This window comes from Emydura macquarii, unplaced genomic scaffold (genome assembly GCF_026122565.2).
Source record: "Emydura macquarii macquarii isolate MOO-44397 ecotype Brisbane River unplaced genomic scaffold, CSIRO-AGI_Emac_v2 contig_1390, whole genome shotgun sequence".
NCBI classification, from domain to species: domain Eukaryota; kingdom Metazoa; phylum Chordata; order Testudines; family Chelidae; genus Emydura; species Emydura macquarii.
In genome coordinates, this window is record NW_027131527.1 from 20022843 (window position 1) to 20044898 (window position 22056).

At 40.9% G+C, this 22056-nt stretch overlaps 1 protein-coding gene across 7 annotated transcripts in view; it reads left to right on the plus strand.

Annotated features, from left to right (window-relative positions):
• The first annotated feature begins 12298 nt into the window (after window positions 1-12298).
• STAMBPL1 (STAM binding protein like 1) overlaps window positions 12299-22056 on the plus strand; it is a 35276-nt gene continuing 25518 nt past the window's right edge. For 2 of the 7 annotated variants that reach the window (XR_010920673.1, XM_067552803.1), the window contains exon 1: window positions 12839-13211. Coding sequence is in view for 4 of the 7 variants with exons in the window: in XM_067552803.1 (XP_067408904.1) it covers window positions 13173-13211 (39 nt within the window). In the remaining 3 variants the exon portion in view is untranslated. Of the gene's footprint in view, window positions 12498-12838; window positions 13212-22056 lie in introns of those variants that run through there. The other 5 variants (XM_067552799.1, XM_067552800.1, XM_067552798.1 and 2 more) reach the window with 5 other exon arrangements.

The window sequence follows — 22056 nt, forward strand, 5'->3', positions numbered from 1 at the left end:
TCAGGTTTGATACAGCACAATTTGAAATACAGATGTATCAAACATATCCATAACTTCCATTACACATATAACACATGAACATAAACATTATCAACTTACTCAGCACCTTATAGCCTTTCTAACAGTACCTGACATGGCATATCTCACATGAATTACTATGATTTTGACATATTGATGTTAAATAATATAATAAATGCCCCCCACCAATCCAGCCAGCGTGACACACACATTCAGCAAAGGCTGGAAAAGGACTCCAGGTTGCAGTACAATAACTATAATTTATATAGCATCATCAGCGTATGTGGTGCTTTACAAAAACTTGGGAAGGCAAGAAACCTGCCCTGGAGAACTTACAATAAAATGATCACTGTCCTTCACGATTATGAGACTCTTCACGATTTACGTTCCCCTAGCTCTGCAAACTATTCTAAATTCCTGAGGTTGAAATGGGGCCATTAAGCAGCCACGGTGATTTTTGGTGCAGACAAAAGGGAAACTGAAAAATTATCTACCCTTCTATATGTCCAAGAAGACAAGAGAGACTCACCTAATCCACAAGCAGACAGTGCTCTTTTGTGCCTCTTGACAGCATAGGGTGCCACCATCTTCTCTGAGAGCAATCTGGCTTCAGGCCCTTTAAGAACAATAGGAGGTAGTGGCCATCTTTGCTAAGGGCAGCTTGTGGCTTTAGTCCCATTGAGAATGAGAACAATGGGTGATGCTGGCCATTTTGAAAGAAGGTACAATTCTCTCTGATTTTTTTATGTTCTAGGAAAGGGAAAGTGGATATCATGCTTCGGTACATATTGTATTTAGAAATGTGTGTACGTGTTTATACTGCATCTAGAGTTTGAATAGGCATAATTAATATGAATAAATAAATCAATAAAATAAATACTCGATTTCTCCCCTGCTGTTGCATTCCCCTGCACCCCTCCCTACTTCAGTTCCTGGCCCAGTTTTCATCTGCACTTTGCTCTGGAGGGGAGTATATGAACTCATGAGATTAATATGAATCACTGACCCTGAGGAAAAATCACCATTCAGTTCAAAAACTTAAAATAACTAATATTAAATAATTCCTCCTCTTTTGCTATATGGGGCTGTGGCTCACCCTTTTTTTGTATTGCTATAAATCTTTAGAAGGAATGACACATAGTTTAGGTGTTAATATGGGAGGGGGCAGGATAATAGGGTGAAGCTGAAGGATGACAGAGTGTTTTCAAGTTTCACTAGTCACATTTATATCGGTCTGTGTAAACATTCTGTGCAAACATTCAAACAGTGAACCATACCACCTTTCTTTAAATTATGCAATGTAACAGATTGTTGCACTGCCAAAGGGTGTGAGATCATGCTCCTATGATTTTTAACTTTCTGGGGAAGCACTGTGTGCCTGTGTAAGATGCAAGGTTCCTCCTCACCAGATATAAGCTATTCATTTTAACTCTGGATGGATCCAACCAGCTTTGCCATAACAATTAAGAAAATAAAAAATCAGGCCCACCTCTATAATCAACTTGTCATGCTGGCTGGATAAGGGCGGCTCTTGAGGTGTATTCAGGAGCTCTGATTACTCCCTTCTACACCAGTCTCGCATTGGGGGTGTCACACTGGCTAGATTGGGGGGGGGAGCATTGAGTATATTGTTTGACATCAGTATGTCAAAATCATAATTCATGTGAGATATGCCATGTCAGGTACTGTTAGAAAGGCTATAATGTGCTAAGTAAGATTATAATGTTTATGTTCATGTGTTATACATGTAATGGAAGTTATGAATGTGTTTGAGATATCTGTATTTCAAATTGTGCTATCTGGGGCACACCCCAAACAGGATGGCTGCAGAACAATAGCCTGCTTAATGGCTCTTTAAGACATTCCCAGGTGCAAGGGACCCAGGGGGAGAAGCCAGGGAGATACCTGATGAGTCACCAGGACTTGCCCATGTGACTCTGGACTCCATTTTGGTTCCTGTAAAATTCCACAAGCAGCATGGCAGGAGCCAGAGGATATATAAGGCAGAAGCCTTAGAAGCCATTTTGTCTCCAGTTGGGTTCAGCCACCTATCTACCTCTGGATCAAGTCATCTGCAACTGAAGCTGTGAAACAAAGGACTGAGACCCATCCAGGCACTGGATGTAAACCAGAGGGACTGCAAACTCCACAATTCTTCTGGAAACCTGATGTATATGGACTTTCAAATCATTTGTATGTATCTGATTACTTTAATCCTTTAACATTTCTCTTATGGTTTGTTTCTTTCTTTTTTATAATAAACCTTTAGTTTTAGTTACTAAAGGATTGACTGGCAGCGTGGTATTTTGGCTAAGATCCAAACTTGTATTGATCTGGTACTGTGGCTGACCCTTTGGTGTCAGGAGGAACCTTTTTAGTAAAGAGCATAGAGTTTAAACAACTGGTCTCTTTACTGGACCTAGTGGCTGATTGGGGGCCAGAGACTGAAATGCAGTAAAGAGAGCTGTGTGTATTTGTGTACTGGCTTCTTGATAACTGGTGTGGGGAATCAAAAGCACAGTTTGTGGCTGGTTGGGAAGTCTGACTTCAGTGTCACCCACCAGTGTTGGGAGAACCTGCTCTCCTTTTGCAGCCTGCCCTAACCTTGCCATTATCAGGTGGCTACCCTAGGCACGGAAGGGTCATACAACTATTAAATAGCTAAGATAACTGTGACTGCTTTAAAATTCAAACCCCCATAATTTAAAAAGCATTGGCTGTGGAGATGTCTCGGAATCATTAATATTCATTATTAACAAATCTTAGAGTACTGGGGAAGCTCCGGAGGACTGCAAAAAGCTAATGTTGTGCCAGTATTTGGAAAGAATGACCTAGGTACTCATAGTCTTATAGACTTAGTCTGCTATCAGTCCTGGGCAAAATCATGGAAAGGCTGATGTAATATGCAATCAGTAAAATATTAATTCCAATCAACCTGGCTTCATGGAAAGTAGGTCTTGTCTAACAAACTTAATATAATTCTTATGAAATTACAAGTGTAATTAGTTAAATGTTGTTGTATTGATATAATATATTCAGTTTTCTGTAAGGTATTTGACTTAATAATTTTGATTTAACACAACATTTTGATTTAAAAAATAGCAGTATACAATCAGGTGTTTCTCATGGGGTTTTGCAGGGGTATGTTTTTGGCACAATGCTATTCAATATCTTTCGGTGATCTAGGAAAAAAATACAAAATCATTTCTAGTAAAATTTGCAGATGACATAAAATGAGCCAAATGTAAATAATGATAAATCAGTTACATGGAGCAATCTAGATCATTCAGTAAATTGGGATGATCCAAACAACATGTGTGTTAATATAGTCAAATGCAATGTAATACATCAAGGAACAAAGGCCAAGATTCTCAAAGGTATATAGGTATTGAAATCAATGGATGTTAGGAGGAAACTAAAAACCTTTTGAGAATCTGGGCAAAAAATGTAGGTCTGACATACAGGATGGAGCACTCTATTCTGAAAAGCTGTAACTCTGAAAAAGATATAAGGGTCATGGTGGATAACTACATGAACATGAGCTCCCAGTGCAATGTAGTGGCTAAGAAAGCTAACACAATCTTCGGATATATAAAGAGAGGAATATGGAGTAGAAGTAGGGAGTTGGTATACCTCTGTATATACCATTACTGAGATCATTACTGGAATATTGTGTCCAGTTCTGATGTCCAAACTTTAAACAGGATGCTGAAAAATTAAAAGGAAAAAGCTAAAAGAATAATTTGTGGCCTGGGAAAACTTGCCTTTATAATAAGAAACTAAAGGAGCTCAGTCTATTTAGTTTATCCAAGAAAAGGTTCAGAGATAAATTGATCAGGGTCCATAAGGACTGACATAGGAAGATTTGATAATCAACAGCCTTTCGGTCTAGGAGACAAAGGCATATCAATGACAGAAACTGAAGACAGACACATTCATATTGGAAATATGGTGCAATTTTTTTAACACTGAGGGTAATTAACCATGAAAAAAACCGATCTAGGGATGTGGTGGATTCTCCCGTCACTTGACATTTTGAAATCAAAATTAGATGTCTTTCTAAAAGATATGCTCTAACTCAGCCAGACGACATGAGATTGATGCAGGAATCACTTGATGAAATTCTGTGGCCTGTCTTATGCAGGAGACTAGACTAGATAACCATAATGATCCATTCTGGCCTTAAAAATCTATGCAAATCAGTAATGGATCCTGAATCGCCTACATTAAAATGTATTTATGAAATAATCCAAGAAAATGTCCCCTTTTCTACAGTCATTTCCAGATTGCAGAAGTCTTTAGTAACTTCTGGGAAAGAAATTAAAAGGGAAACAACCATAGTGGTTGTGGCTAGGAGAGGCAGCAAGGACCTATTTCTTTAATTAGTTCAGCGTTTGGTTTTTAGTTCCTAAGAGAAGCTGTGGATGTTGTCTCCAAACAGAGCTGATAACAGCTCAATTGTCCTTAGTGTTTCTGTTTCAACGTCAAGTCTTAGCCTCTGCTTGACAGAAATGAACAGCACCTCCTGTTGTGCAATATGGGAGCAAAAATGAGATATTTGTCATTTTAAGACTGGTGCACTTTTAGAAAGTGCTATCTGTACATTCTGAAGTATGCATGGAAAGCTTATAAACAATTCACTGAGCAGCCGTGGCAGGTTATGAAAGGGTGCAAGAAGTCAAAATTATTTTTTATTTGCAAGTAGAACCTTTTTAAACACACCTGTTAAAAGTAATAACCCATGAAAATAATAAAATTTTGATGATGATTCATTTATCAGATTTAAGCTGTAAATGCTTACATTTTAAAAATGGGCTCTTTGTTGAAGGGTATATGTTCAAATAGCTGAGGCCCAGCCTCCCTCTATTCATATGCAATTCATGGCCTCAAATTCAGTACTTGTACCTAAGACTGCCTGAATTGTGCTCTTAATCAGGAAGTTAGAGGGGCAGGTACAAATTACCCACAAAAAATAATCCACCATTTTGAAAATATAGCCACTTGATTACTTTTCAAAATTTGCAAAATAAAATTGATACCCATCAAAAAATCAGTCTTTCAGATACAAACACATGAGGAATTTCTTGCAAAAGTTTGTCATTTGAATACTACTCCTGAGACATCTGGTTTAAAAATCATATATCTAAACTTAGGGGCCCATTCATTTCTCACTGTAGTCAGTGGGAGCTGGATTGGAGGCCTGAATTGTCAGATAGTTTTAATATTGCAATTAGTATAGTTAATCAAATAGTGTGTTCAGTGAACTTTGCATTGCTCACTGAATACATTTTAAACTGGTAATTTTTGCTTTATTTGCCTTGCTCTATAGTTAATCAAATAGTATTTGTCAAACAGTTTGACAAATAGCAAAAGTCAGTGATTACATTATTTAATGAATAAATGTGCATGTCCAACCAGTTCTAAATATAAATTTCCACTTACGTAGTGCTTTCCATCTGAAGTCCATAAAATATTTCTATAACTGTGCAATTTCTAATGTGGCTAAGGCCCAGATCCTCAAAGGCAGTTAGGTACCTAGCTCCCATGGAAATCAATTGCAATTAGGGGCCTAAATCAAAAGCTGGCAAGTCTCGTATACTGTATGGAACAATACTCATCACCCAGTTTTCTTATTGCCAACTACATAAGGTAGTGTGGACAGCTGTCAAAATGCAGAAGGCTACATTATCAGACTTTGATTAGTGATGGTCACCTCAAGTAGATCAAGATACTCTTTCTTGTTCATTCTTTTACCCTGTCCAATTAACACATTAATTTGGGGAAAATACTAGGTTCCATACAAAAATTCTTGAAGATGGGATTAACACTGAATCAACCTATTTAAATATTGAAATTAACAAGTACTAAAGAGCAAGTAAATGAACACACAAAGGAAAACAGAAATCACAGCTCCTATAAAATATATTTTTGTAGCACTGGAAGAATTCCTCCCAATTACATATCAAACTTTGGTTATCTTTCATATTTATGAGAGTCACATTTAATATGGTATATGGTTCAAAAACAATAACCTGGAAACACTTTCAAATATATAGAATCCCATTAATTACTTTTTGAGCAAACAAAGATGAGAAAAATACATATTACATAATACAATAATGTGTTGTAATTTATTGTTATTCAGCTTACTCCTGTATATGTAACAATATATTTATATTTATTTTAGGTTCTCCTTCCCCCTTTGTATTTCTACTCCAAAAGGGCTTAATCCTGAAAATACTTATCTCTGCTTTACCCTTGCTATCTTATGAGTAAAGTTACCCTGATATGTTTATGCCCTTACTGTGTAATTAAATGTGCAGTACCACAGGTAACAAATAGTGTAGATCAATCTGTAAAAAGTTATAATATTTGTAACAGATGAAGATGTCTGTCACATTTCCAAAGAAAAGACTATTTCAGATTTTTGAACTCAAGACATTCTATAAGCACATCCTGACTCAGCAGAAGGAGGTCAGCATTAGTCTTCGCATAGAACATACAAAATATCACTCATCTAACTTTGCAGAGGGTATCACCGAATCTCAATTTTGTAAAAGCATCTCTTGGGAATTAAAGATAGGGAATTTTGCAAAACTATGATCATACAAAAGGATCTGTACAAGCAGACCTTGAAAATCAAGGCTTTTTGCCTCCAGCTGGATGTCTAAAAACTGAAGCTCACAAAATCAGTGGCTGCTTTTAAAATCTGTTGGATTTTCTTACTCTAAATTCCATAATTTAAATAACAATCACCTTTTTTGCAACAGTTTTTCAGACTTTTGAGCGCTGATTTAAGGGCAATGAAGGTAAAGGAGACATAATAACCACATTATCAATATACATAAGTAGAGTTAAATAACTACGTGTGTCACGCTGTCTGGAGTGGATCACGACCATGAGTGCCACCTTAGGGCAGATGGTCAAGCAGGGCAGACACTCCAAAATGGTTGTGTGTTCTATAATTAGATTTCACCAACCCAGAAACAAGTGTGAACTCGTAAAGCACTATAGCAGTCTGACCATAAAGTTGCAGACAGCCCCCTTGGTCATTCCAGTCTGTCTTGCCACTCAGGCCAGCTGAGTTTAGTGATTGCTCTACACCAAAGATCACAAAATATTCAGGTTGCTCCCAGTCCCATGAGACCAGTCACTCACTCTAGATCAATTTGTACCTTAGATCTCACACCAAAGATAATGCTTGCAGCTGATCCTATAGTAAAATATCTAAGGATGTATTAACTAAAAAAATTAAGTAGTTATTACAAGGTAAAAGCAGGCAAACATACATACACAAATGAGTTACGGCCTGTGGTTTCAAAATGTGACAGAGCTGTAGTACTCTGTCAGCTCTGAATGTCTTTTACGGCTAACCCAGGTTGACATGGGGATGGCCGCTTGTTTCATAGCTCCACCCTGTGAGAGTCAAAACAGCAAAAGATGAAAAATGTTCTCATCAGTTATTTTTATTTCCTTTTCCCAGAATTCAAGCTGATGGGATGGGCCCTTTTGCATGTAGTCTCTTCATTAGTGTGCAGGGTCAATTAACAAAGTCTTTGTATTTTGATGTCCCACAATGACCCATTTAGTTTTGACAGGCCTTCTTGTTGGGCAAGAGACAATTCCTTCTGACTGGTTTCACAGCAAACATTTATTAGTTATAAAGCAAAAACTTAAATGTTACCTTAGAGCATGTGCTAAAGATATTGTAAGTGAGATTAATACAAGTAGCCATTTATGGGCATTTCATAAAGTCTAAACACTGAACACATTGTCATAAGTCCAACACCCATCTTAGCCATGTTAAGACACAGGTGAAACAGACTGGTTTCCAACAATGAATTTGTCAATGCTTAGATGAGGCCTAAAGCCTTTTCAAGAGCTGGCACATGGTCAACCAGCATCACAATGTGCCTGTCTAAATTGTGTTCATCAGTACTACCTGGCAGAACTTCTTTTCACTTGGATTTTGTGATGTTTGGTGTTTTTATCCCTTTACCTAGCAAGAAAGTATCCCCAGTCTTGAGGATGGAAGACTAGTAGGGTTTGGCCCCGCTCAGATGGGTCATTGAGACTTAATGGCCTGATGAGGGCCAGCTGCTTTATTGAATAAACAAGTTGCAGAAAATGTGCTTCAAACTATGGTTCTGCTCAACAGTTTTATACATGCTCTTCCACACCCATGTCCATTGGCAGGATTCCCCATCCATGCCTCAGGGCCATACAATAGTCCGAGATGCTTTAGAGTAGTGTTCTACGTCTGCATTTCATTGTACCAGTATTGGAATCATCTTTCTTCTGGCCATGCTAGAAAGAGGGTGCTCCTCGAGGTGGCATTTTTATTTATCTTTACGAAGTTATACTTGAAGATTTACCTGTGTCTTTGTGCCATAGTCCCTGGTGGAGGGCAGTAGGAAGGTGTACCACTCCAGCAGGATTTACTGGAGGCATTGCACCTGCTCCAGAAATGTTGTCTTTGAGGCACAGCCCTCATGATACCCTATGAGTTAGAACAGCTTCGGTGGCTAGAGTAGAGGGGCAGGCCATTGCCCAGTCTACTTTCTAGTGCCAATCTGGGCACAAGCTGAAATTGGGTCTTGTGTTCTCTAACCACAATTAGGAGTGTGCCTGGTCCCTGCTCAGGGACGTAAGGGAGGAGGAAGCCTCCCTACACTCTCTCCCCCACTTTAAGTTCATTGCTGCCAACTCTCATGATATGTTTTTTTTTTTTTTTTTCTTTTTCTTAAAGCCCCAGCTCCCAGAATCATGTGCTTATATGATGATCTCAGCTTTCACTTAAAATAAAAAAGTAAATTTCTAGCCCTCCTAGTTGTGAAGAAAAGCTTGAAAACATGACCGTAAGGGTATGTCTACATTGCAGCTGAAAGCAAGCCTTCCTGCCCAAGTAGACAGACTGATGTTAGTGGGACCCATTGTGGCTTGGAACGGAGCTCAGGTTCTCAAGCCCACGGACCCCCAAGGCTTGATAGCCCAAGCTCCAGCCTGAGCCACAACATCCATACTGTTGTTTTTAGCGCTCTAGTGTGAGCCCTGCTAGCACAAGTCTGTCTACCCAGGCTGGGAGGCTCACTCCCAGCTGCAGTGTAGACATACAAACCCCATACTCAAAACCCAGAAGGTAAATAAAAAGAACTCAAATATAATATTTTAAACCTCATAATTTATAAGACAAGATTATGATTATTGGACCCTAATTTATGATTCTGGAATGCTAACAATTGGCAATACTGCAATTACACAAGTCCAGACTAAAACTAGCTCTGCTACTTTTTAAAATGTGAACTAAGAATGAGACCATTCTTGTTGTTCTTACTCACATTAGTAGTCTCACTGAAGTCAATGGGATTATTCAAATGAGTAAAGGCTGTAGGATCAGGCCCATTGTGTGGATGTGCTCTAATCAGACTGGTCCCTGACACTATAAAGTGAAACCAGCAGCTGTGAAAGATGAAAAATAACACATATATGGACCTGAGAAGAATTTTACCATACCAAATTATACCGCAAAATCATAAATACAGTTAGTATAAAGTTTCCTATCATAATTAAAATTACAGAAGAGCAAACCAATAAATCGCTTTAAAAACTAGCTAGCTAGAGGGCAGGTTTATTATTTTGATGTAACATGTAGTTTGCATATTTTACTTATTCTAACAAAGTAGCACCTGCCTTCTTTACTGCACTTCATACAATTTTTTTATCAAGACTTTTAAGGCTGAATAAATTTATTAATCTTTTATTCATTGCTGGTTATTGATTCTCTTATGGAGGTCTTAGTTAAAACAGACTACAAACCAACCTTTCCTTTTCTGTGTATATTACTCAGTTTGCACACACCATTAATTCATTATAGGTAATATTAACCTTCAACCACCACTGAAGGAATCGTGTTCTTTTCCCAGGACATGAGATAAATATGTTTCACCAGAGCACAACTGAATATACATACTATACTGCCTTCAGATTAAAACATAAATATAATTAAAATAAAGCAATATTATGGACTCATAAATCAGTTACTGAGTCAAAACCTTTTTTTTTTTTTTGCAGTACATATGATTAAAAAGTATTTTTTTTAAATAAATTACAATGGCACTTGTTTGCACAAAAAGATGGATCATCAAAAGGAAAGGAAACTTTTGTGTGCTGCTTTTAAAGTAATGTTGACATGGCAGAGCTACCACTTTTCTGAGCTATGTTAGCCAAGGGGGAAGAGCTCTTTCATTCTATGGAACTTGTCTTTACCCTCCATATCTCTATGGAAAACTCGTAGAGAAGGTAATAGGAAATGATATCCTTTCTACAGATTTTTGAACCAGCCACTAGAATTTAGGAACATAGCCACAGCTAGACCCTCTGTATCTACTTTAGGTACAAATATGGCTTCCCCCATCACCATAGTAGCTGAGCATTTCACAATTTTTAATGTATTTATCCTCACAAAACCTGTTATTCCCACTTTACAGCTGAGAAACAGAAAGACTATCTGAACTGCCCAAGCTCGTACCAGAAGTCTCTGGTGGAACAGATAGTTGAATGCTGGTCTTCTCAATCCCACGCTAGTGTCTGACCACTGGACCACCTTTCCTCTTCTGACCTGTGTGGAGGGGCAGGCCACTGGAAGGAGGAATGATTTTCTGTTTAACTTGAACTAATTAGAACTAGCTACTGTGATCATTTTGCTTTTATATGGCTTCTCGTTCCCCTGTTCTTCATCTGGATTTTGTCTGTTTAGGCCCTGATCCTACAACTGAATCCACACAGTCAACATGTTCTGAGAGGCACAGAAGTCCACTCGTGGAGCCATTTGCAAGATTAGGGTCTAATGCCTGCAGGGGGCTCAATCCCGCAAATTTATTCACAGTGCATAAAGATTTAAGAACACGTGTAAATCTTTGTAGGATCAGGGACTTAGATTGAAAACTCTACAGTCAGCTGGTACATCAGCAAAGCACTTAGTGTGTATTGGGCATTAACTAAATAATAATATCAATGTGACATATTATAAAAACCTGTTCTGTTCCACTGTTAGCACTGCAGGCACAGAGGGTTTCTTAGGTCAGCACAATTGTTAAAACATAAGAATGGCCATACTGGGTCTAACCAATGGACCATGTAGCCCAGTATCCGTCTTCTGACAGTGGCAAATGCCAGGTGCTTCAGAAGGAATGAATAGGCAATCATTGAGTGATCTATCCCGTCATCCACTCCCATCTTCTGGCACTCAGAGGTTAGAGACACCCAGACAGCGGGGTTGCATCCCTGACTATCCTGGCTCATAGCTATTGATGGACTCATCCTCCATGAGCTTATCTAGTTCTTTTTTGAACCCATAGTTTTGTCCTTCACAATATCCCCTGGCAATGAGTTCCACAGGTTGACTGTGTATTGTGTGAAGAACTACTTCCTTTGTTTTAAACAGGCTACCTATTAATTTCATTGGGTGACCCATGGTTCTCGTATTACGTGGTGTAAATAACACTTCCTTATTCACTTTCTCCACACCAGTCACAATTTTATAGACCTCTACTTTATCCCTTCTTAGTCATCTCTTCCAAGCAAAACATCCCAATCTTGTTAATCTTTCCTCATGGAAGCTATTCCAGATCCTTAATCACTTTTGTTGCCCTTCTCTGTACCTTTTCCAATTCTAATATATCTTTTTAAAGATGGGATGACCTGAACTGCATGCAGTATTCAAGGTGTGGGTTTACCATGGATTTATATAGAGGCAGTCTGATCATTTCTGTCTTACCTATCTCTTTCCAAATGGTTCCTAACATTGTGTTAGCTTTTTTGACTGCTGCTGCACATTGAGTAGTAGGTGCCAAGACTGTAAACCAGGAAAGTCAAGAGACAATATCACACTTGGGCCACTGTGACAGCACACAACACCTGCACTTTATTAGCTATCCAATCTGTCTAATCTAGCTCCTTATAATTTATTACCAGAGACAGTAAAGTTCCTTTCTCATTCCTCTGGAGCTCATTTTCTTGCTTGCCTGATTCATATACTGGTATGTTTATTTTCATTAAACTGGGTCTTGGGTGTTGTCTTTTTTCCTGTCACTCTTCTTAACACGATATGTCTTTAGTTTATATATTGCCCTTTTAAAGAAAAACAGTTACAATGTGAGATAGTGCAGACAAACCCCATAAGAGGCTAGCCCATAAGTACAGATGGGACAAAATTCGTACAGTTTATTAAATCTTCAGTTAATTAAATTAGCATAATGAAAGCGGAAGAGGTGAATGGAACACGAGAGGCACAATCACTCTAGGGCTGGTGTTCCCCCACCAACCTGCCTTGGGCCCTGATCCTGCCAATACTTGCGAACCTGAACAGTTCTGATCATGTGAGCGCCCCCCCTTGAGCCCCTGCTCTGCGCAGCTAGTCGCCGTGCAAGTGTCTGCAGGATCATCCGGCCCTTAGGAGGCGACGGGTCACAGAAGGTTCGGTAGGATGCGGGACAGGGGAGGGGGCTGGAGGGGACTTCGCTGCGAGGCGGGGGCTTTGCTTTGCCACACACGTCACCTCCCTGTCCCGTCTCCCGCGCCTGGCGCCCTGCGGCGGGCACCACCTCCAGAGTCCCGCCGGCCTCCAGTCCCGCGGAGGAGGCGAGGCCCTGCCCTGTGCTTTGGGGGGAGGCTGCCTCGCTCCCCTCCCCGGGGTCCCATTTTCTGACGTTGCTCCGCGTCTCCCAGGCGGTTCGCTCGCGGCAGCCGGACCGGCCGCGGGGAAGGGGGGCGGAGGCTGTTCCTGCCATGCTGCTTCCTGAGTGGCGGCCGCGGCGCGGGCTGGAGGGAGCGCAGCAGAGCGGAGCTCCTCCTCCCCCTGCCCGGGGCCGCCCGGGGCTCGGCTCACTGCTGCGGCGGAGACGCGGCAACCGCCTCGCCGGTTCCCCTCTGCCGCCTGCGCCGGCCCGGCTGCTGCGGAGGGGGGCCCTGCTTGCGTGCTGAGCGCGGGGAGGCGGGCAGCCGGGCAGAGGCCCTCCTGCAGCACCAGGAGCCGGCCGCGGGGAGCCGCCCCCCTTCGGGCTCGGCCCCTCGCCTCGTGTGGCCGGGGGCAAGTGCAGCGCGCCTGCCGCAGCCGCTCGCAGGCAGCCCCCGCCCGCCGCGCCGCAGTCCCGCGGATGCGAGCCCCAGCACAGCAGCCTGAGCCCGGCTTCCTGGTAAGAGCCTCTCCCCCCCGCGCGCCCGCGCTCAGCCTCTCATCTGCCTCTCCCGCCAGCGGGGCGGGGATGGAGGAGGGGGGGCCGCCGCCGCCGCCGGCGGCTGCAAGGATGGTCCGTCCGCTCTCCCCTCCCCCGCTGAAAGGCGCAGAAAGAATCCAGATGCGCTTGCAGGCGCCGGCGGGCTGGGAGGAAGCGAAACCTACCGCAGCTGGGGGTAGCTGGTGTGGGGAGGGTAAGAGACCCTGAAGGGTCAGTAACCGGAGGGATCGGCATCCCCCTCGCCCCGTGTTTCTGGGGCACCGATTAGCCTTGGCTGCACGTGCGGTACGGCACATTACGTTAGGTAGCCAGGTGTGCAGCTCCCGTAGCCAGCCGCGACCAGGAGCGTCCCCTGGTCCACAGTCCATTATCGATCGCGTCTTGCTGTGCCCGTGGCCATCAGGGTCTCCAGAGCGCCTTGGCCAAGGGCCCGTGGAAAACAAAAGCCTGTGGTGGCACCTCCGGGCGAAACTTTGACACCCTCGGGCAGGACCGGGGGTCAACATCCGTGTGAGCTCTTGACGTGCTAGGAGCGGGGCTGCGGCATGGCCTGCTCTGACATGGTGTCATAATTTATGACACTACATTTTGCAACTGCAGGGCTTGTGATAGGAATGGGCCAACTGCTGCTCTCAAGTGGTTGAAAGCAGAGTTTGATCCAGTATTCTTTATTTTTTTAAATACGGTGGCAATAGTTTTTTGGTTTTTAAATTGCACACTTTTGTAGGCCATGTATATGGAAGGGGCATGACAGTGGCATAGCTGCAGAGCTGCTGTAGTAGCATCAGAGTGCAGATGCTTTTTTACATTGATGAAAGGGGTTTTTTGGTCAATGCATATAATCAGTATTTCAAGCAGCAGCAGCAGCATCCAATTGATGGAAGAACTCTTCCATTCAACCTCATCTACACTGGAAGTTAGGTTAACTGTGGCACTCAGGAATGCAAAATGTTTCACACCCCTGAGCACCGTTGTTAGGTCAATCTAAATTTCATACACACACATACAAGCAGTCAAGCAAAGAACAGCAGCATCATGGTAATATTTTTTTTTTATTTGCGCACATGATCAAGCAAAGAACATTATCATAGTGGAAAGCGGAAGGAGAGGGTAAAAAGAATGAGATAGAACAAATATTTAATTGTAGTGTCTGGAAACCTGAGACTTTTAAAGTATGCAGGTTCTTGTACCATATCCATCACCATAGTATTTGAGTGCCAGCCAGTCTTGCATTAAGCAATATGACAAACATCTGTCATGTGGTTGTTCTCTCACGCTTTCCCGAGGGGAAAAGTGTATAGTAGAATGTTTTGTTTTCAAATTTATTTTAGTGTGTGTGTGTGTGTGTTAGTTAGATAGATGATAGATAGATCGATCGATCGATCAGGGTCAAAGAAATGTACCTTGCACTTGAAATAGAAGGTTTGTGATGGTCTTTATTTCTTGGGCAAGTTCATTCCAAAGTCTTGGGCTGGCACCCAAGAAAGCTTTGTCTCCTTCACAGATGATCTTTATTCTTAACATAGAGAGTTCGATTGTCCCAGCGGAGTGCAGTTGTTGACCATGCATTCTGGAGCTTAAATCAATCTTTTAGATATTCTGGGGCCGGACAATGGAGCACCTTGAACATAGAGATCAAGACCTTGAACATGTTTCAGTATTCTATGAGAAGTCAGTATAGAGAATGGAAGTCAGGTTTTAGCTTTTACGGTATGGTAGCCTATGTTATTGAGTGTTGCAGCGTTCTGTAATAGTTGGAGTTTCATAAGCACTAATGTCTTCCTGCCCAGGTATATCGCTTTGCTGTAGCTCACTGTCCAGCTAAGAGGTGATGAGGGCATGAATAACTGAGATCTGGTCATTGTTTGCGAGTATGGGATGGAATCCTTTAGCCGACTGGATAAGGTAGAAAATGTTTCTTGCAGATGCTGCTTAGTTATATTTGCACAAATTGTAGTGAACATATTACAAATAAGATTGTGGCAAATTATAATAATTGTAAATCTGTATTTTTTATTTTAAAATATTGTGATAATAAAAATAAATAATAGGATTTAATGGCTTGATCCTGCAAATGTACATACAAGTAACTTTACTCAAGTGAGTAGTACAACAGGACTTCTCATGAGTTAACTGACTTTATGCATGTATAATAAAACATGTCTACATTTTTGTATTAAGGGAGACTTTCATTTTGATTAACAGTTAGCAGATTATGAAGCACACTGGAGCTATGGGATGTCTTTGAATGGGTCTTAATATGGTATCAAATGCTGATGTTGTTTGAAGCCCTAATCTCAAGATGCTTGTCTCCAAGGATGTAATCCAATCTCCACTGAGGTAAAGGTAAAGATTTGGGAATCTAGACTCCTGATTCTTTACAGTTACTTCAGTGGAAATTGGAATGGATCCTAAAAGTGCTGAAGGGGGTGAGAATAGTATTTTAAAAAAATCATGAATGCCTGTTTTTCCATTTAAGTGCTGAAGAATTAGGGATACAACTTCTATGAACAGTAACTACCAATGTAAATCTCCAAGTGTTGAGGGTGGCAGAGGGAGGGAGTATCACAATACCCCAATCTTATTTATTATTTGTATTTATTGGTAACTGGAAGAGGAGAACAATATTGATCATTTGTCCTATATGAATGCAACACTATCCAGTAAAATAGCTTGCATTTATGAGCAGTTATTTTCTTTCAGTTCTTTATTTGTAAATTGTAAATTCTAGAGGAAACGTGCAATATGGGTATGACTGAAGTAGAACACCTTTGTCTTAGGAAAGAAAAATTAGTGACCAGCAGTTAGCATTTTGAAAGCTTTCCCTTAGAAATGACCAGCAGCTTGCTCTCATAAAGAAACTATTGCAGAATATCTTAATAAATTTGGGATCTAGTCATGGCTGATGCCAAAAGCTCAAATTAACTGGTTTTGTGGGGGTTTTCCATAGTCTCTGGGATGGCATCCATTCCCCTCCCTCACTCTACCTGTTGATCAAGCCATAGATATTACAGTAGCCTCAGGGCCCTTTGCTCATCAGAGTGTGATGAGACATGAATTTCTGAATGGATCTCCTGGCTGCACACTTCCCCCAAAGGATGTCTTCTTTTACCTTCAGAATTTGGCCTTTTAGTGAACTAGTTTAGGATAATTTGCTTCTTCCGTAGCTTCAATAAAAAGGCGGCGAGCATGTGTACTAATACTGCTGTTATTTATGTACAAGTCCAGCTGTCTTCATTACACATTACATACACATAAAGAATGTAGGATAATTTTAAAAATATGTGGTTTGTTTGAATTGCCACTTAAAATGCTAATGTTTTGAAGATGCAAATTACTGTTCTCTAAGTCACAGTCTCCTTCTCAATTCCAACTGAAGTAAATAAGTATCTGAGGGCAGTATCTGGCTGTAAACTATAGTATTTGGTTTCAATTGGTTTGGCTGTGACCTCCACAGGGATAGGGAATGCCTATTCTAGTAGGGTCATCTGTGCTGGGGGGAGAGTGTCATTGGGTACTCCATCAAGGAAGAGCATCTTTAATTTATGATGAGACCTCTGTAGGTGCAATCTTGGTAAGAGCTGTACAGGAGATGTCTTCAAACCAGAAATAAAAAGTTGACTATTTGTCTTGTTATGGTCTGTGTTCAGGGAGCGTCAGGAATCTTAGCACTGCCCATGTGTCAGACTCAGCGCTGCTTGATTCTGGGCCACACTACTCAGCTGCGTTCTCCCCACCCAACAGCAGTTTCACCTCCACTTCTGGGTGGAGACATGACCACATCTGCACATCATTATGTTTTAATTCTTCATTTGAATCAAGTAGGGCCTGTAATAATAACGGGGGCATAAGGGAGCTTAAAAAGTTATATAATCATTAGAAACTTTATATGTGATATATTACAAGAGGTCAATTTCACAACATTATGCATAAAAATAGATGAAGATTAAAGTTCTGTTTTACACTTTCAAGCTATGTAGAATGAGGGTTACTACTGTCTTTATCAATTAATTCAAATTTCACTTTACAATGACTGGAATTTCTGTTTTCTTAGGCCTAGTCTTCACTTACCCAGAAATTCGGCGGCAGTTGTTTGGAGTTACACAAGCTATGCAGAGTAGCTTACTTAACTCCTGTCGACTTCGTAACTTCCATTTAGTGCGCTGTCTCCACTGTGCTGTGCTGACGGGATATGCGTTTCCATCAACGCAGCGCTACGCCTTTTGAGGAGGTGGTTTAATTGAATTGACTTCCGGATCAATTGAGCGCGTCTTCACTTCTGCTCAATCGATCCAGATAGATCGATCTGACGGTGGGGAATTTGTCGCCATCAGTGTGTACATACTCCTGGCGGTGGTAATTTTTCTTTTGCCTATTAAGCCATTTCTCATAACTGTATTGATGTGCTGAATTATAAACATGTATCCAGAATTTTTCCATTTCATCTGTCTGCCTTTGTTGACAATTTCAGTGGCTTGGTCTAGTGATCGATGAATTGAACATGTAGATACCACAAGACAGGAAAAAACTGAAACAATACAGGCCTCATAAAGTTAAGAACGCACGGAATGGACCGGGAAGATAAAGATAACTTTAATATGTTGTTAATGCCCAATATAGCAAATGAATGGTCTGTGAAATACACTGAGTGGAAATGAGAAAATCTGCAGTTAATGAGAACCCAGTTTTACTGTCATGGACACAAAATGCAATTGAGTAAAAATAGTGTGCTATTTCCAGTATTGCAGATAGATATCAGCACCTTATCACACTGTAGCAAACCTTTCTCGTATTGCAGAAGTATCTCTTTGTTTGAGTCATTCTTAATGAAATAACATTGGTATGTAAAAAGTGAATCTGTTCCAAAAAGAAATCTACCATTAGAAAACAGGTGAAAGAGACGGCCTTGCACCAAAAATGTTACATCTGAATTTAACTTCATTTGAATTCAGAAGAATTGTAGACTAGCTTTAAAGTATAAGGTTTGGAAGGGCTTATTACACCTTTTTGGCTGCTTTTAAGGGGAAAATAGATTTTAATGTCATGTTTTCTTATATAAGTGAGGTTGAATTGTGTGACTGTAAAATATAGCACAGAGAGGCTTAATCGCTTGGACACTTGGTAGCAGGCTTGTGCCACCGAGCACTGTGCACAGGGTCTTCTTCATGCAGGATCTTCCCGTTTTGCTGGTTTGCCATTGCAGAAGTCTACCCCTCTGCCACTTAGCTGGCAGAAAAACCTTGCTGTTTGGTACAGGTTATGCACAGAGGAGATGGACTGTGCAGATATGGGTGGAGTCTGGGATGAAGCACTTTGTCCCTCTTCTGGTTCATGGAAATTAGATGTAAAAGAGCATATAGCCCTGACCAGTATGATCTCTTTTTGTATTGCTCCCAGCTTTCCATGGGGACGGTCATGAGGGCTCAAGGGAGACCCTGGTAATCAGTTCAAATGGTGGTGTGCTGATGAGTAGAAAGTAAGGTTATCTATTTGGATGGCATGGATTCCTGGAGATCATCCAGACTTATCTTCCACCTAAATTAACAGGACACTGCCAGTGTGGGCCCAAAGAGTTAAAGGTGTTAACATGACCCAGCTCCTATCTAAGATTAAACACTTTGGTATACAAAGACTTCAGCATGCTGAGTACCATGGCAAACACACTGGAAAATTCATCAATTATGACTCATGGACTCATGGACAGATGGTTGGTCAGCACAACAGCTGTTGCTTTGGATCCTGGCTTACCTCCCTGGGCAGGGACATCATCTGGTTGTTCTGGTCAGGTCCCTCTTTTTCACTGGTTCTTCTCAGGCTGAGCTGAATTCGATGGGCTATCTCATCTCGCCGTGCTGGTGCCATGCAGTTAATTTCAGGATCAGGTGAAAAGCTGAGAGAGGTGGAAGGTAGCATGTGGAGGAGGGGGGCGGGGAGAAGTTGAAGGAGGGATGAGTTGTGCAAAAAGGAGCACGTAAGGGAAGGAAAAAGAGAGCAGGATCTCCTGTATCAGGCTTGAACCCTTGCTGATGCAGCAGTGATGGTCAGGAGTGTGCCAATTTCTGTGCATTACAATGAATAATCCCTTCACAGTGGCTGTTGTAGTGTTGGTAGTAGTGTTCCCCCTATCCCAAACTTTTTCTTTTAAAGGCCTCCAAAAAGGGTGGTGATAGAATAGCTCATGCCCTCATTATTTTGGGCACTAGTTAGACTTAATTTTTGGTCCCACGCTCCTTTTGTTTACCAAATATGATCTTAACACAGTCCTTGCATGGTATCGATAGACCTCTGTGTTTAAATTAATTTAGTCTTTCTATCTCCTTCTCACATCTTTGAAACAGGCTGTTGTTCTCTTTATGCTAGCTGAATCATTCTGGTAGTGAACAGTTATTCCAAAAGCCATGTTTATTTATAGACAGCCATCTTCTGTGCTCACTGAACTGCTAGAAGGCAGCTGTTGCTGTTTTGATTATCTTCAAGTACTCTGTAAAGACAGTTTCTGTCCCATGACTTAAATTTTCAAAGAAGTCTACATGAATTAGGTACCTAACTCCGACTGAAATGCTGTAGAAGATGGGCACTTAATTTTCTTCAGCTCCTTTGAAATGCTCAGCGAGCCTGTATTTTCTGCATATCAGACAAACTATTTATTTTTACTCTTCTTTTTGATACAGTGGATTTTAGAAATGTAGGGCAATGTCATGCCACTAATTTTTAAGAACACCACCATGGTTCTATTTTAAAGTTGTTGAGACTATTTGGGCCTGTAATTAGGAGTTAAAAAGTTTCTTTTGTTTTTGTGTTTTTCCTCATTAAACTGATGACTTCAATTGTCACTGAACTCTTTTCCTAGATACACACTTTTACGCTGGAAGACAATCTTCATTTTTTGATACATCATGGTCATTATAACATTTGTAATAAAATTGTGGCGTAATAGGGTGGGGAAGGGCAGAAGCAGTAGGTACCATGTTCTTTGTGGGCATGTTGATGTTCTGTATGTAGCTGCCAGTGGGACTGGAAGAATTTGCTTAATCGTTATATGTATATTAAGAAATAGCCATACAGTGATTATGTAAATCCTTGTGTTCTATTTTGCTCAGGACATTTGTTAAGTAATCATTACAGGGATTTGCAAACGGCTTGGTAAGAAATAACTGTACACTTATTATGCAAATCAGATTCATTCTCAGCCAATTGAAGTGCACAGGATTGGATAATTGAGAAATATGTCAGTAGCTCTATAGCATTCCTGTACGCTCAACTGGCTGATATGGTTCCCAGTTAGTATAATGGTTCATATCCCCTGTGTTTCAGGTTGGATTATAGTTTTACATATTCACATAGTTGTTTTCTATATCTGAAAAATGTACAAAACTACACTCCATTTCACTGAAAGGGATTACACAATTGAATTTCTACTTGCTGCCGTAGAGTACTTCAGTACTCTTATTATTGACTTGTATTTCAATAATACTTAAGAGGCCCTAATCACGATGAGGTATTATTTTTTTTCTGTGCACTGTGCAAACATATAGCATATTCATGTGCAAATGCAAACAAAGCTGGCCAATGTCATTATTTTAAAAAAAGGCTTCATCTTCTGTATAATAGTAGTCTCATTATTCTCTACACCTAGGATTATTACAAAATGTGCCGGTGCTTTTGTAGCCACATTTTTATCTGTGCTGTATGTGCTATTAGGCATTGCATTTGTATCTTTTTACAGTAGATTTTTACAAAAATATCAAATTTGTCACAGTACTGCATTTATTGTATCAATTTTAAGTTTTGCCCCCCAAGCTAAATTGCTTTCGAGATTGGAATCCACTATTTTTTTAATTAAGTGCTTTGTTATTTGTACTGACTTTGCTGCCAATCTATTTTGCTGTATCTTGAGGTAGTGCACACACGTGCAGGAGCTTACTTTTTAGGGCTATAACTTTCACAAACCCCAGTGCATAGTTTGAGGAAGTCAGTTTGAATTTCTTCTGCATCAGATGTCTTCTCTCAATATAACCAAAGTTGTAATTGGCTTTTTTCCTGTTACCACTTCTTTAAAATAAATAATTTTTTGAGGCAATTGTAAACTTTCAACTTCAACTTTTGTGCTATCAGGGCCAGGGTATGCTGGGAAGGTTGGGGGTGGGGAATTCCTTGATGGGTGTTTGTGCCTCCCCAAAAGAGGAATCTGTTTGTATGGTGTACCCTGCCCCAACAAAGACCTATTCTGTGATTGTGGCAGACAAAGAGCTCGCCACTGGTGGCCTTCTTGCTCCATAGCTCACTGCTTCCTGGTGGGGAGTGGACTGGGACTGGGGTGTGATCCAGGAGAAGGGGAACCTCAGGCTGCTCTCCCTCAGCAGAAGATTCCACATGTGAAGCCAACATAAAAAGATTTATGATTGATTCATTTAGGGGTGAGTGGCATAGTTGTCAGCTCAGTGTTCAGCCTTCAGGAACCTGGGAGCTTTGGACAAAAGGAATGGATGATACCTGACCAGTGAGAGATGGGGCAGTAGGGAGGGTGGGTCTGGTTACCAGTGTGTTTCAGCCTGGCTTATAGATGTTGGGGAAAGTTTTTAAGCGGTGGTGGTAATTTGTCACCACTGACCTATATTGGATTCAAACCAGCAGCCAAGCGACAAAAAGATTATCATTCTCCTGAACTGTCCGCTTCTTTAATGAACTTCTTAATTTTAAATGGAGAAAGGTGTCTTTAAAATAAAATTTGATTTATTTTATCACTCAAGCAGTTCATTGTACTGCAGATTTAATCTCACACACACACCCATGCACAGTTTTG